The following is a 16,422-nucleotide window of genomic DNA, read 5'->3' on the forward strand; positions in this document are numbered from 1 at the left end:
TTAATGCTTTTAAATACCTAGATTATTTTGAAGTATTCTGATGAGAAAAGGACTTTGGGCAGAGGTGGGCAAAGCCAATCCATTTACTGTAAAATGCAGTATTGATACTCTATTTCAGGTAGGCATACTTTAGACTTTTTGACCTCTTCCTAGCAGGTTTGACTCTGAAGGAAATGTGAATGGTGGAAATCCATTCAAAACTAGTGGGTGAGTAGGGGCAGAGAGAGAGAGAGACACCATCTCTGCTCAGCCTGCACCTCCAGGAAGGCTGCCCTTTTCCTTTTGCAACTTCAGCTTATACACTATCCAGTAAAGGAGACTGACAGTTGTTCTCAGGGTGAAGGAAGGGCTTTATGATATTTTTTTTTTCCTGCTGTCAAGAGAAATCTTCAATGCATGTATTCGGTTTAAATAAATGTTTCTTATATTCAGCTACATGCACAACTTCTGTGACAGGTACTAAAACTGAGCTACCAGTACAAGCTTGTTTGTATCTTAGTGCTTCTATGTCTGAACTGAACCTAGTCAAAACTCTTTGCCCAGTTTTCAGACTTTTAAAGGGACACTTTTAGGACCATAGAATTGTGTTGTCAGTACCTACCTCTCAATTTAAAGATGTACGAAGTCAGAAGAAGAAATGACCAGCTTTATTCCAATAGATTGGATTTGAATTTGAAACAAGTTTAAAAGTTGAATTGCAATAAGAAGACATTTAAAATCATACTGGGATTTTGACTAGCTTGATATACAATTGGAAAAAAAAAATCTCAGGATGGCATAATTTTTTCTGCTGAATTGATCTGTTTGTTAGCAAACAGTAACACTTGTCTCGTCACTTTTTCCACCTTCCTCCTTGCTCTGTCTGAAGTGCAGTCTGATGCTGAGGTGAGAGGCAGTAGCCCTTCGAGGGCTCCTCTTGAAATTCTCTCTCGTACGCTTACCTGCTGACTGAGCAGCCGCTCATTTCCCATAGCCTACCTAGCTGCTCCTAGCAGCTGCTGGCCGCTGCCATCCTGACCTCTAGTGAGATCAATAATTTAAAGGTCAAAAGGACCTTTTAACTTACAAAATTACCCAGCACATCTGTATCATTTTTAATAAAGTCTAAATTAATGAAAAAAGCAGTAATATTACCTAAAATAACGCATTCCTTGTGTTCCTGTGTAATCAGCTCAACTACCAGATGCAGTGGGGGTCTGTACGTAGGTTACGGAGCACTGGAACAGGGCTTTGTCGCGGTCATAAATGCAGTTAACTCATCCAAGCGATTGCAGGCTGAAAGCTGTTGGTGCTGTGCTGCCGTCTGATACAGCCAAGGGGAGACTGAGGAGCTCCTCTGTGAACCTGGGTAAATAACTACCTGGCTTGCTGGCTTGCCTGAGGTTTTTGCAGCTACAGCAGTACAGTTGGTTTAAAGCTGCTTTGGGTATGTATATGTGAAAATACAGCCTCTTGTGTGGCTGCAGTCTAGATGTAACTCATGAGAGAAGAAGCTTTCAGTATATACATGAATTGTGTTTGAACATGACTGCTAAAAACTGTAGGGCAGTTACCGAGGAATAAATAAGCGTTTTATGAGGGTTAGTTTTTGACCAACGGCACAAGCTATGTGAATAATTGCTGTGCAAGCAGCATTTCAAGTTCATTCCACCAGGGAGACTCCAAAAATAAACTCCATGGTAGCAGCTCTGAAAGTTACTGTTGCAGCTTTGACTCCAAAAATAAATGCTGCGCCCACCGCTTGTAAAACTAATGGAGCTGGGTATCATCCTTCGTCCTGAGCTGCGGAGAGGAGCTTGCACCATCTAGAGGAAAAGAAATGATAGTTGGTGCAGTAGAAAATGGACTGGAGAAAAAAAATTGAGAAAGTCTTGTTTCCTGCGGTAGTTTCAAAACACAGAAGAGTAAATATTTGCATCTGCTGGAGTTATTTTTGCACTTTGTTCAAATTACATGAGGAAACAAGGATCAGTAGTGCAGAAAATAGGCTAAAGAGGTGGGGGGAAAAGTCCTGAAGAAGAAATGAAAGTTTTATGGAACAGCTAGCCTTGTTTGTGTATTCAAATATAGGATCCTGTATGTCATTAATGTGTGTAAGTGTATGCATTAATTTATTCACATATCCTCTAATTATTTATAGTATCATGGGAACAAATACTTTCCCAGGAATTCTAACTTGACGAACTTTTTGTGAGCCTTGTGTTCATTTAATGTCGGGCAAGAAGCTCCGCTAGAGGCAGTCGGCGTTAGGTTGCTGTAGAGGTCGGCGTGGTCCGTTGATCACTCTTGCTCAAGCCAAAACGCTTATTTTTGCATGCTTCAGAAGGTTATTTAGAGAAACTATCTTTTTTTATGTAACTGTTAGTTTTCTGTAGAATAAGGTAATGTTGTAATCTAGAGGCTGCTTAGAGTGCCTTTATGGACTGTCTATTCCTAGAAATACTCTGGGGCAGAACCTCACCAGGTGAGCTCTGAGACCGCTTCAGAGCCGGCCCTCGCCTGGATGGCACCTAAACTAGTCTGGGATTCACCGAGTGAAACACCACGCTTAAGTCCGGGCGTTGTATCCCGGCCGGCTGCTTGCGCTGGCGTGGGGCACGCGGGCAAGCACGGAGGTTCACATCTCGGCTGTGAAACGGAGGTGATGCTGAGCCGAGTTTGGAGAGCTCTGCGTGAGGGGTGTCACGCGTGCGCTTCTCCAGCGCTGACCGTGTGGGCGTCTAAATATCGGTTTCAGTCCTTCAAAAATGCTGGATGTTGCAGAGATCTGTTTGTGCCAGACCGAAAACTAGCCATTTTAAAAGCTTTAAGAAACTTCAGTGGGAGGACAGAGTAATAGTTCGGTGCTTTTGACAAACCCATATTTGTTTAGGGTTCAGTCTTAATTTTTACTTTTAAAAGTAAATGTTTTTCTTACCTGTAGGAAGTAACTTTCACTTTATTTCAGGAGAAACAAAGCAGAAGCTCAGTTGCAAAGATACACTGACTTTCAACGGAGATTTCTTTCCTTAGAAAATACAGCTTAATTTAATACTGAAGAATGGTATTTTTAAGGAAACCTGTGCCTCTCTTTTAGGCTTAAACAGTGATTTTTCCACACTAGCCTTGTCAGCGGGCCCTGGAGAGCAGGTTCCAGTTTATTGCAAACTAATTGTAAATATAAAAATGGCCAGTTTTTAAAAGAAGCAGTCCTGTCAGGTCTCTGAATGTACAGGCACGTGCATTCCTCTCCGAGATTAGTCTCTGGTTTATTTTTGTCCTTTTAGAGACTACTTGCATTCTCTGTTTTATTTTGGAGTTCAAACTTCAAAATTAATTTCGAGCAGTTTTTGTCTGAATTTTGTTTTGAAACCTTTCATGCAGGGAGAAAGTCATCTATAGGCTATGCTTCAGCATAGTTGAATTACCAGTTCAGTGTGTAAAAACTGGGTGACTGAATCCTTTCATTTGTGCTCTAGATTCACTTTTTCTGTGGTTTTTTTCGTGGTGTGTTTTTGTTCTTTTCTTTTTAATAGGTCACCACTGCTGTTTCAGAATTTATATTGGCATCTTTTAAATTACAGGAATTTTTTTCCACTGATAAAACAAGCATCTAAAAATCTGTAATTTTTCCAGAGAGCAGGAAGAATGAGTTGCTTTTGCTACGCAGTCAGTGACCCTCATCACGGGATCAGCTTTAGGGAAGGTGGCAGAACAGCGCTACTGCGAAGTCAACCTTATGTTGGTTTTGGAGCTTTTGTTACCTTGTGCTGCCCCTCTTGGCTTATGTAAACTCTTCGCTCCTGCGTTACTTATCAGTACGTGGTTGTTTGCAAGGGTCGGGAGAATAGGAAGACTTTATAGTAGTCGGCCTCTTCCCAGTATGAAACGTTAATCCTTGTTCACTAGGCAAACGCTCACCTTAGATGGCTTAAAAATCTATTTTTTGAATTTCGGCGTTAATCCGGCGCTGAGCCGGATTAGCGAAGCCGTGTGCTGCTGACAATGGGCGCGGAAGCTCCGCACGCACGGCAGCGGCTGCGGGCGGCCCAGCGTCTCTTGGCGAGCGGGGCCTTTGCCTGTGTGTCCGGGGTGCTCGTGTGACCCAGCTGCCAAATGGGTGGCTTTCAGCAGGGCGAGGAGAGGCTGTGTAAGAGAAATTACCGAGCACTTTGCGCTCTCATCTTTCTCCTGGTCGTAATAATGTGTTGCCAGGATCCGCAGTTTCGAAATAACACCTGTCAGACTTTTCATATAAATAGGGGAATTGTGCTGCGTCAGCCTCGGTTGTCGGTGCGGGTGCCAAAGGAAGGTAGCCAAGGTATCATAAATGCAGATCAACTGTGCTGCAGTGTTAGGAGGTTTTAGTGGTGTGGAGAACTGTGCCTCAGAGACTTTTCCAGAGCAGTCGGTCTAATTTCTCCAGTGTATTCTGCACTGGTGAAGAGCTGCAGAGCTTTAGTCCCATTTCAGTGCAGCTCTCCTGCTGCTGGGAGCATTTGTCAGGAGACTGGGTGGTATCATGCACCAGGAGTCTTGCTTTCATCTGGGACCCGCTCTGAGATCCCAGAGCCTCAGGGACCTGGGCTCGGTATGACGGTTGCTTGTTGTTAGGTAAGTCGTGAGCTGCGAGAGCAGAAGTTTATATCCTGATTTATCTCCACGCCTTTGTGCTGTGCTGGGGAGCATTTAAAAACTTTGTTCTTCAAGCCAGTTAGCCAGGAGGGCAGGGTTCCCAAAAGGAAATGTTGCGTCCCATTTTAAGCACAAAAAATGACACGTGAGAAAAGAAAGTGGTGGCCTTTTTTCTCAGCTAGCTCTACTATCTCTTCCTCCCCCCCCGCCATGTTGTATTTGAAAGTCTTCTGTCACCACACTGGGTCTGGTGCATAGTAAAGTTCAGATACGGCAAAGTTCTTGAGAACCAATGTGCATTCAAGCAACCTTTTTGTCCCAATATTTTGAACATCTTTTTTGAAGGCTAACCTGTGGCATTGTCCCTAAATATCATGTAAAGAGCATTGGAAAGATTAGGGGGTTTTGCTTGTTTATCCTTGTTTGTATTGCCTTTAGCAGTACCGTTTTCAACTATTGGGTGTGACTGCATTCTTCGGCCACCTGGAGAAACAGTAAAGTTGGAAGTAATGTTTTTTAGACTGTACATTCTGTAATGTTTTCAAAGAAATTGGGGGAGGGGGTGGTCTCAGGAAGCAGGACACAGTAGGAAATTAAAATCCAGACTCGGTGACCTTTTTAGCTAAGAGCTTCTCATGGAATTAATCCAGCCCTGAGCGAAATTAATTTTTTCTAAAGGATTTGCTTTCTTTGCATGCACAGCTGTTTGACTTTTTCTCTCCCGACCCAAGCAGAGCACGGAGCAGAGTCTCGCCCTGCCATGCTGGCGTCACTGCAGCGATAGCAGCGCAGGACAGACAGCCCCGTAGCGGCAGGGACACGCGGGCCGGTACAGAGCACGGGGCTGGTACAGCCAGCTGCTTGGGCTTGGTTCCTGCTTGAGGTTTGGTTGTTTTATAATAAGGCTGAAGCATGTGAGCCAGTGGGCAGAAGGTGCTGGGTCGCTCTGCGCTCGCCACGAGACTGTAGCAGTTCGTTTCCATCTCTGGGCCTCGGTTTCCCATCTTAGAGCTGACAACGATAGCAGCTTGCTCTCTGTGAAGCGTTTGGAGAGATCTTCTGTTGATAAGCATTAGCGCAAGGCAGTGATACACATGCTGTTCTTCTACGTTAAAAAAAAATCCTCTAAATGGGTCTGTGTTGAGAGAAGTGATTCTCATCTCAGTCTTCTATGGGGATTTGCTACAAGCCATCATGAGACTAAGACTATTTAAATAAGTCTTCTCGTGTGGGCTGGATTTGGGTGTGCAGCTCAACTAGGAAAAACTATTTTGTTACAAATACTCCACCAAGGCCGTTCCCACGTACCAGCCCAGCCTTTCAGATCAACTAGATGGGTTGAAATTTCACTTCCGATGAGTAACTTCAGCATATTAATACTGAAGTTTAAACTTAGGTTTTCACTAGGTTTTTCAGGTTGGTACACTGAGAAATTGAAAAACAAACCAAAAACTCTCATGTCTTACCAAAGTATTTGACCACGTGTGTTACGGAGACATGGGGGACAGTGGGGTACGTGCTGGGCATGTGCTCCCTGAAACACTGAGGCAGCCCTTGTGCTTTGCCACGCTTCCTCCGTTCATGTGCCGTTGGCTTCACATCTGAATCCTGCTGCTTGAAGGAGACTTCTTTGAAGCTTTTAGCACAGTCAGGCTTAGGAGATATTTAAAACAGCTGCAACGTGAAGACTTTGAACTGGGAGTCACTTCAACGCTCAGTTTTCCTTTGTAACTTTCAATGCCGTGTCTCACTTGGTTTGTGCTTTTGGGGTTTTGGGTTGGTGTGTTTTCCTTTTTTTTTTTCTTTCTTTCCCCCTTTTAGGCCCCTGTGTTTATCTGAAATGTCTGCCGCAGCGGTGCGACTTCCTGCCGCTCCGAACTCCGAGTGCCTCCTTCCTTTAATTTGACCTCGGTGTAGTTCTTCAGCAACAACAGTCTTGATTTTTTTTTTTTTTTCTTTCTTGTGCTGCTCACAGTCTTACCCATGGGCTCGCAGAACGGTTAGTTGGAAAGGACCTCTGGAGGTCGTGGTCACTTGGCCACCTCCGATGTGAAGCAGGACCATTGCCAGCACTAGACTGAGTTGGTTGTAGCTTCATCCAGCTGAGTGTGAGACCTCTAACACATCTTAACCTGAAGGTGAAAATACAAGGTGTGTGGTCTGATCTTTAATGCTGGGTGACACAGATGTTCCCGAGGAACCTTTCCTTGCTCGTTTCACCACCTGGATAACAAGGATTATATCCAGCATCCGGGGAAAAAGTGTTTGTGTACAACGGCGGTTTCATTGTAGCCAAGTCAGTAGAGCTCTGTATTTCTGGCATAGAAACAAGAGAGCTGTTAAGTTAATCCGGTGCAGCGCATGCGGGTTTTACCTCCCATTTGATGTAAGGTGGAACAGTTTTTGCTCAGGGTTTGATACTGCTATATAGCTGTATGGAAATGTTCAATCCAACTCAGATATAGCGAAGGGACTCCATCCCTTCTCCTTTCATTAAAATTTTCATAGTTAAGGAATTCTGTGCAGTAGAAAAAGGTAATTCATGGCTGTCGGGTTGAAGGTAAACTTTCTGTTCCTGTTTCTGAAGATGAGGGAAAAATTGCGTTCATCAGTGCAGTTAACAGAAACACCAGCACTCAATATGACATGTTGCAGAAGATAATGAGCCGCTCGGTGCGAAACTCATTGACAGAGGCTCTAAACACTTAAATTAGTTGCCTTGTGCCCTACTTAGTTTGAATGGATACAGCTCATCTGTCATCTTCAGTATTTTTTTTTTCCCTCCCCTACAGTTAAAAACCCCACAATCACAGGTTTGCTGCTCCCACTTCAGAGTTTCTTTGGCTCTTGATTTTTGCAACGAACCTGTTACTTGCTAGGCTAGTAAGCTGCGAGTTTTGAGAATTTTTACTTGCATTTTTGAAGTCTTGATTGTGCTTGATTTTTATGGTGGGATTTTGTGCAGATACAAAGCTTCTGACAGCAAGTTATTTTCATATAATAGCTTTTTCTTGGTGTAAATGATAACCTCTTATGTAATGGCTTAGTATATATGTTACTTAGATTAATATTCTCTCAAAAACTAAGGGATGTTCCAGAAGATGCTCATGGAAACTGTATATTCTTACTTTGAATTAAAAATGTATTTTGTATTTGCAGATTTTTAAATTTTATTCTTGAATTCACTTTTTATGTCCATTTTTGTTGTTTATGGCTGCCGCCTTAGAAATTTCACTTCATACTTTTAATTTTTTTGGCCTGGACTATGCTGCTGATGGAGTAGGATGCAGTTACAGAGTCACGGTGTGTTTTGTTGCTAGCAAATCCAACCTAATTATCCCATAAAATCATTAAAGCCTCACTGGAAATGGGGGCAGGTAGCCCTAGGGGAGGGTTGTTTCAGCTATGATGGCTACACTGTATCTGCTTTTTTCCAGCTTGAGTTCATTCCTGACCAGTTTTGGATAATTATTCTGCTAATAATTCTCCTGCTAATTTGTTTGTCTCCTGCTTTTTATGTCCTATTGCCTTTACTGTTTTACAGGGAGCAGTCATATTTCCTTTCAAATTTCCTTTTTCTGAGCTAAACAAGCAAGAGATTTTTTTTTTTTTTCTTTTTGCCTGGACTTGTATTTCTTTTTGTTTTGATCTGTCAAGAAGTTCAGTTTTATAATAATGCGACCTTGGATTTTACATTGTTTTCCTTAAGAAAGGAGTGGCTTTAACCTCTCCCAGATTGCTGAGAGATGTGGCCTAAGATTATTATGTTGGAAAGCCTCAGGAATCTCCAAATTGGATTTTGTCATGTCATTATAGAAAATGAAAATGTCTTCTTAGCAAAAGGTTCAGCTGAATCCAGAGGGATTCTTGGCCCCAGCTGCGCTTGGAAAGTTGTTTTTTGTAAGGAAAGAATGTGTGTTATTTTTATTTTATTATTTTAATACACATTTGCATTTCCCAGAAATGTAAAGAAGCCCAGCCAAAATGATCAGTTGCCTCTGAAATGGTTTTTATTAAGGGCAGAATGACCTTTGCTCATGCTAGATCCTGAAAAAGGGAGAGTATTCAGCACCCGCAGGACCTGAAATGTCTGAATGCAACCAGCCCAGTCTGCCTGCAGGGCACCTGCAGTAGGGCAATGCTCCGCTTCTCTCTCAGCAAGGAAGACTCCTGAATCATCCTGATGAAATTTAGAGGTTATCGAACTAAATTCCCCTTTCATGCTTGAGTTTAAGTACAGTCTGCAGCCCAGTGTCTATAGAAGATGTCCATTCTTTTAGGAGGTTTTAATATTTTGGTGTGACTGTGATGTCTTCTATTGAAAGCCTAATGAGATCGCTCTTGGGTGTTTGCTGCCCTTAACTGGTCTCGGTGAAGCAAGTGATGCTGTCTCCATGACAGCTGCAAGTTTATCACAGAACCGATGAGACACGGCATCCCTGCGGGGTGTTTGTAGCAGCTTATTCCCGTGGTCCCGTAACTGCTGTACCGAGCCGGGGGCTGGAGGGAAGGCGAGCCCGGCTGCGGGGCGCAGGGGCGGCCTGGGGAGCAGGGAGAAAAAAGGCCGTAGGGCTGGGTGGGCTCAGCCAGGGACGGCTGGCTCTGCATCCAGAGCAATGCCCGTGCTCGTGTGCTGTAGGATTCTTGGGTGCTGTTTTTTTGTTTGTTTGTTTTTCGGAAGCTTTAAACAAAAAACTCTTCATGGGAGGAACAGAATTACTTCAGGCCTGTGCTCTCTAAAGCTTGTGAGGAGGGTCTGGGAAATGCTCTCAGGTTTGCCACAGTTAAAGGTGACCCAGGTGCTTTGAGGTCAGCACTGCGAGAGCCCAGGGGCCCAGCCTTTGGAGCTGGAGTCAGGTTTAGAAGCAGCCTGGGGGATACTGAGCCTCCTGGGAAAGGATGGAGACCTGCAGATCCTGCCGAGCAGGTCTCACACTTGCCGTGCAAGGCTCCCAAGCCTGATGAGCCTCGTAGTGCAAACTGAAAAGGAGCTGCACGAGTTTGTGGATACCAGAGTAAGGAGCGTGGCTCTGTTTCCATCTTGGCTCTGTTTCCTTTTGCTTCAGTCTCTTTTTGCGTCAGTGCATATTTGAGGTGTAAAAAATAACAAGCAGTTCTGCTGCTTCGGTTTACAAGAGGCGCAGATGTGGGCTCATCTGTGGCCCTGTGAAAATATGCCAGTGTTTTTGCAGAAATCTGTGGGAGACTTGCTTGTGGGCGGTGCTTTTTTTTGTTTTGTTTCTCCTCCTTGTTGTGGAAGGTCAATGCAGCATCAGTTTTCTCCTTTATCTCTGTTACTTGGCTGGTAGCAGAGGCAGAACTTTGTAGACTCAAAGCAACACAGCATTTAGAAAGTTTACTGGAAAATGCTGTGAAATGGTGCCTAAAAGTGGCCGTATCAGTTTATGAAAGAAGCCGAGGTGGGATGCGTAAAACCATCTGTCTCGTTGGGTTTTGGCTCTTGTTAAAACTTTTAGAGTTGTTATAGCCAGGATGTGTTAAAAATGTGCATGGGATGAAGCTGGTAGCCTAACAGTATGGTTTCTTATTCATTAATACAGCTGAGAAATGCACTAGTTACCTGAGACTTTACCTATGTTATTTGACCTAAAAAGATCCTACTTTTGTCGGCCTTGAAAGCTTGCTTTTCTTACAGTGGTTCATTATGTGATAGAATTGCTTAAAATTGTTTATTTGAAGAAACCCCCTATATTAGACGCATGCAAGAAAAATTTGATACAAAGCAAAACTGGTACCATTTCTTATCTTCTGCTAACGTAGGATTTCTCTTAGTATTAGGAGTCTCCTCTGGTTTAAAAAAGAAAATAAAACAAAAAAACAACCAAAAAACCCAAACAAAACTTACTTTTCCAGAATTAGTTTGTCTTACAAGGTGTTTATCGTTTGTGAATTGTGCAAAGTGATGCTGTCTTTGTAATTCAGTACTCAGTATCGTGTTTGATACTTTGTCCATACAGCAAGGCTCATTTTTTTTTTTACCACAGTAGAATAGAAATGCACGTTTTATGGTTCTTTTACTGTCCTTATGACTTCAGCCTTGGAAAGACAGACATGCAAGTACTGGTAGCAAACCAAGCCGGAACAAATTCTTCCAGTGTTTTACACTATACTGCAAAATGTGGCCAGAGAAGCGGATAAAATTAACAGGTTCATAAGCACTGGACCAACTGGCCACGCTGGGCTTTTCTGGGTTTTCCGTTTGTTTTCTTTTTGAGGAAAGAAGCTAAATAAACTGGCCTTCATCTCTCTCTGTAGGTGAAGTCTGTGATAAATCTGCTGTTTGCTGCCTACACGGGGGATGTGTCTGCGCTCCGGAGGTAAAAATCAGTGCGGGGCTGGGAATAGGAAAGCTGCTTGTTTGGTACCTGCTGTTGTTGTTTACTTGTGAATATGCACTGTGTTCATGTTGGGGGCATCCGAGCTGCACTGGAGATTGAATGCGTTCACCCAAAAACCAACCAACCAAAAACCCCCAAACCTAACCATCAAAAAGATACCCTCACGCTATCCTGAAATCCCATTGTTTTCCCTTTCTTTGGATCGTACTGAAATAAATTTCCCTAACCGGTCGTTTTATAGTGATGGCAGAAAATCCTAGCTGCGCTCTAGCCTGCTTTATCTTTCAATTCTGAAACTGCCACAAAAAATCAGGCTGGAAAATGCACACTGTTGTCGGAGAGGTTAGGAAATCTAGCATTGCTTTCTAAATCTGGAGTAGAATCTGGCAACTTTTAAAGTAATAATAGGGAGAGACTAAATAAACGTGTTAATGTGGCTAGAATATACCTGAATACAGTTAGTGGCTGGAAGAATGAGTATAGCTTAGCTCTGCTGTCCTGGAGCACCGCAGCGTGGTGAGAGATCTCTCCCAATACCATAACGCTGTTCAAGATTTTTCAGACTTGGGAGTCCTTCCTGAGTTTTCTCAGCTGGCATAAATTTACTTTGCCTTATATGACTTAGCTTGTCCCTGTTAGATTTTTTTAAATCAGATGTTTTGACTGTTACGAACCCTGCAAAGACATTTTAATTTTATTTTTCTTTATAACAACTAGAGATCAGAAAGAAAATTAGGCCCCTACCTTATTTTTAGAGCCGAAGCAGTAAGGGCCCCTTTTGTTGTAACTGAAGGTACGATGTGCTCTTGATACCGTTTATATCCTCTTGCAGCAGACGTTTCATCATTTCAGCATAAGGGTATTGTTCCATGCTAGTTTTGTAACTTGTTTTAATTATGTCAGACTTCTCTGTAATTGTGAGGGGTTTTGGGGTGGTTTTTTTTTTTTTTTTTTAGATTTGCTCTGTCAGGAATGGATATGGAACAAAGAGACTATGACTCACGAACAGCCCTGCATGTAGCAGCTGCAGAAGGTAATGTCTCTTCATATGTGATTTGCTATCTGTTAAGGGAGAGCGGTCAGTTTTCTTTACTGTATCTTCACTCTCTATATATGCATGCCTGCTTTCTAAAATTTTGTATGTATATATATATATATATGCATAGATACATATAAACACGTACACTCACAGTCCTGCTTTTCTCACAGGACATGTGGACGTTGTTAAATTTCTACTGGAAGCATGCAAAGTGAATCCTTTCCCCAAAGACAGGTGAGTGCCTTTATTGCCAGTTTGGAGGAGAGAGGCTCTAACAGCATCTCTCTCGCCCCCGTGAGGAGAGGTGTCACATAAGAGTGGAATGCACTGAGCCAGTACACTGAAGAAGGACCAGGATCCTACTGGTTCTCTGTAGGTTCTGCAGAGCAAACAGGAGTAAAAAAATGATGAACCATTAAAACCATAATTTAAAAGGTTATGCTCAGCTTATGAAGTATTTTCACAGTTACTGAACTTAGTGTGATCTGTGTGCTTAATTTTTATTTAAAGCACTAGATTTTTGGTGCTTTTGGCTCTGTACTTACCTGCTGATCTTAAAAATACTGTGCTCCTTCCTGTAGGTGGAATAACACTCCTATGGATGAAGCTTTACATTTTGGACACCATGATGTTTTTAAAATTCTTCAAGAATATCAGGTCCAATACACGCCATCAGAGGATTCCAACAACGGAAAGGAGAACCGAACGGTTCATAAAAATCTAGATGGCTTACTATAATCATCTTCAGCTAGATCCTAAGAATCAAATCACTTACCTATTTAATTGTGGTATATACATAAGTAATGAAGAGCGTGTGTGTTTCTATCTGATAGTGGTATATATTTTACAGAAGTCTCTGTTACTTCAGTGTTATGTTACAGGAGTTTCTATACGCACAGAACAAATCCAATCTCTCTCAAAAGAAACAAAACCAACTAAGAATCTCCCTCCATAATGTGAGCAATATTACCTCATGCTGCATATAATTGATGTATAAAAATATTTAGCTGTTGTTGGCTTTACTGTGCACTACTTAATTTATTTTTGTGTTCCATGTGAACTCTAGTCTGTGGTCAGGAATTTTTCTGCTGATTTTTTGTTTCTATAGCCCTCTGTTTCCAGTATGGCCAAGGTGAGCCAGAGTACTGTCAGGTATGAGCGTCAGTGAGGTTTTTCAAAAGCTGAGGATGCTGATGCAGATTTAGGCTGGGTGTGTTAAGTAAGGATCTGCACTTACCTTTGGGGAAAAAATAATAAAAAAAAAAAACCTTCCACACAACCTTGTTTACATAATAGTAATATCAACAGAGTATATAGGTGACAGTTGTCAATGGTCTAGGCTTGTTCTTAGAGATAGTCTTGTCAGGGAATCTGTTCCAAGGTTTGTTTGACCAAATGGCATAGGGGAATGTGACTTGTAACATCAGTGTTTAGTGGGTTTGTTGGTTTGTTTCGGAAGTGTTTCTTTCAGTTCCCTTTGTCTCGCCGCCTCCTCTCTCTCCGTGTTCAGCTGCTAAAGTACTTCCCCGTCACCGGGGCAAGTGGGTGCTTCTGCTCTATGCAGTCGTGTTCCTTGCAGGTATATTTGCACTACAGCAAGCCTTGACGAGCTGCAAAACCCCCCTTTTGGGGCTCACGTGTGGGGTTCTTGGTGGTTGCACCAAGGAATGGAAGTATGTGAATGGCGAAGTACTAAACCAAATAATACATGTAAATCTGACTTAGTTTAGGCTTGTAAGAAGGAACACGGGTGGAGTGAAACAGCTTTAATGAGCATGGAGCCAAACAAAGCATGAGCAGAGCAGGAGATAAGCCAAATTTTTGGGTATGTTCTCTTCTTGCACTACCATCAACCAGGGAGCAGGATAATGCGTCAGCGGGATTCCGTTGGTGTAGGGCAGTTGCTCAGCATCAGGAGCACAAGCAGGCGATGCCTTTTCTGGTGAATGGTGGCATTTCTTGTCTTGCCACTGAGGCCAGCTTGGCACGTGCCCCATCGTGGGAAATGTAGATATTTGTTGTTTGCAGAAGTACCATGTTACGACACTTCCCTGTCCCATGTGCAATTGCTTCTGCCAATGCTGTGGCATAAAACCTCGGAAGTGAATGGTCACTTAAAGGTAAGAGTTCGATATTCACAAAACACCACAGTTGTTGGACGTAGGCAAGGATTTTAGCACAAGAATTTTAGGCAAGAATCGTTTAGCACATGGAAAAGGAGATGGTGCTTGAGAGTTGCATATATGGCTGTTTTTATCCTAGCATATAGTGCACAAGTCATTCGTAGATCTCAAAGTTCAAATTTTCTCTGTTTAGGCACCAAAATCCTCCTGAAATAATACCCGTATTATTTCTGAATGGCCCAAGCACTTTATAAAGATGATCTGAACCATGTTATCCTCCTTTTGCAAATGGGTGCACTAAGGCATGGAGAGAAGCAGCTTCTCCAGAGTGACCCAGCAGGTCAGTGTAGTTGAGAATAAATCCTGTCGAGTTCCTGTACAGTCTCTCGTCGATACGCCATACTGCCTCCCTGTAGGGAGGACAAATTGCATGGAAAAGTGCTTGATACTCATCACAAGCAGTGACCGTCTTCATGATGATGAAATCTTGGAAGAGTCTGAAAGTCTAAAGCCCTGAAATCACATTTTGAAGCTGGCTGGCATGGTTATCAAACACTTTTTCTCAAGAATCTTACTGTTCTTAAGCTTCCTTTTCCTTCTTTTTTTTCTGAAGATCAGCTGTTTTTCTGAAGGCTTTTAACCTGTTCTTTTCACGTCCTGTGTCCCAGCCACCTCAGTTCTAATCACAAAGTAAACGAAACGGCCTCTGGCTCTTCACTGAGCCACGTCGGTGACAGAGTAGCACCAGGCCTCTTCTCTGCTGCACCGCGAACTAAATTCCAACGTGTTGTCTCTGGCAACAGATCTGTCAGCTTTAGTGTAGAGGAACATTTTCAGATGGACTCTAGTTTAGTATTCTGTATCTCAGCGCTAGTCTTGACTTCTTCCATATTTTTTTTTTTTCCTATTAAAACATATCCTTCAGCTTCTCGGAAAAATACCTGATTTAGCTTTATTTAACTGAAATTTGCATTGCTCAAACTGGCATTTTTAAAAGACAAGTATAATATTGCATAATACACGTATATACAAAAAAACCAAAAGAAGGCATTTGAACTGAGTTAACATTAAAGATCATGGCTGTCCCTAAACTTAACGCTTTCCTGAATCATACTGAGTGCTTTTAGCCAGTCTTCGCTTCAGTGCATTTTTGCTGGTTAGTTTTAGTATTTTCTCGTTGTGAGAAGATGCATTATTTTGTAACGTCCAATTCAGCGATGCAGCTATTTAGACATGGCGTTATTTATAAATATAAATATATGCAGTACATTGGTTTGGCTGTTCATCATTCATGACACTGACACGTAGATTTCTACCGTAAATAGCTTTTGGTTATCTTATCAAATGCTGACTTCCTTATGCTCCAAAGAGGATTCCCCCACTCCTTTGTTTTTATGTCATATATGTTTCTTCTGTATCACAACCTAAAATCGTTACGCTAACTTAATGCTTTGTACTCGGAAATATTGTGATAGTCTTAGCATTAATTAGCCTATCTTTGTGAACAAAATGTATCGTACCAGATTTTTTTGCTTCCGAGCTGGACTATCAGTGACTATACTTATTGGCAGTGTACTTCTGGTCATTGTAAGTGACTGGGCTGATCTTGACTTTTAGATTCTGTATTGTGGGGAATGGACAGTGATGAATGTATTTCTAGCAGTTTCCCATGAATGAATCTAAACTTGAGCTGTACTGGTTCTGAAAAGGAAAGTTATTTATTTTAAGAAATAAAATCCAGATAGTGTTGCTTTTTACAGCATAATAAATGGAAATACCATGATGATGATGGTGGTGTTTTTTATTGGTTGTCTATGTGACTGATGTTGAAATAAGCCTTCAGTCAGGGGGAAGGCTGTCCAGGAAGAACTGCTCTGGTCATTTCCATTGTGCAAATCTTAGAAGAAATGAGAATGAGTTTATCTGATCTAGCTGCCCTTCCCCCCCCCCCCCCCCCTTCTCTCTCTTCTCTTCTCTTCTCTTCTTCCCCCCTTCTCTTTAAAAAAACAAAACAAAACAAAAAAACCAAACCAACAAAAAACACAACAACAAAAAAAAAACCAAACCCCAAACCTGTACTTCCAGAGTTGTGTCCTTTCACTGGTTGCTTTTTATTAATGCTAGGATTCTGAAGTGGACGGGCCACATGCCCTCAACAGCTCTAGCCTTTCTCTTGCCTACTCTTCACTCCTGCTGTCCTTCATCTCACCAACAGTTTCTTTCCTTTTATTGTGCTTCTGGCTGTGTAGTTAATAGAAAAGCCTGACAAGTGTGACACAAGGGATTG

General features: G+C 42.3%; 1 protein-coding gene across 8 annotated transcripts in view; it reads left to right on the plus strand.

Moving 5' to 3' along the window:
- The window catches only part of GLS (glutaminase), a 68,842-nt gene extending 52,924 nt beyond the window's left edge, over positions 1-15,918 (plus strand). For all 8 annotated transcript variants that reach the window (XM_087731951.1, XM_087731950.1, XM_087731954.1 and 5 more), the window contains 4 exons: positions 10,891-10,952; positions 11,930-12,006; positions 12,183-12,246; positions 12,594-15,918. In XM_087731951.1, the coding sequence (XP_087588077.1) occupies positions 10,891-10,952; positions 11,930-12,006; positions 12,183-12,246; positions 12,594-12,750 (360 nt within the window). In that variant the 3' untranslated portion in view covers positions 12,751-15,918. The remainder of the gene's footprint in view (positions 1-10,890; positions 10,953-11,929; positions 12,007-12,182; positions 12,247-12,593) is intronic.
- Positions 15,919-16,422: the final 504 nt, after the last annotated feature.

Source organism: Nipponia nippon, unplaced genomic scaffold, assembly GCF_047370975.1.
Source record: "Nipponia nippon isolate SJK-2023a ecotype South Korea unplaced genomic scaffold, ASM4737097v1 scaffold_5, whole genome shotgun sequence".
NCBI classification, from domain to species: domain Eukaryota; kingdom Metazoa; phylum Chordata; class Aves; order Pelecaniformes; family Threskiornithidae; genus Nipponia; species Nipponia nippon.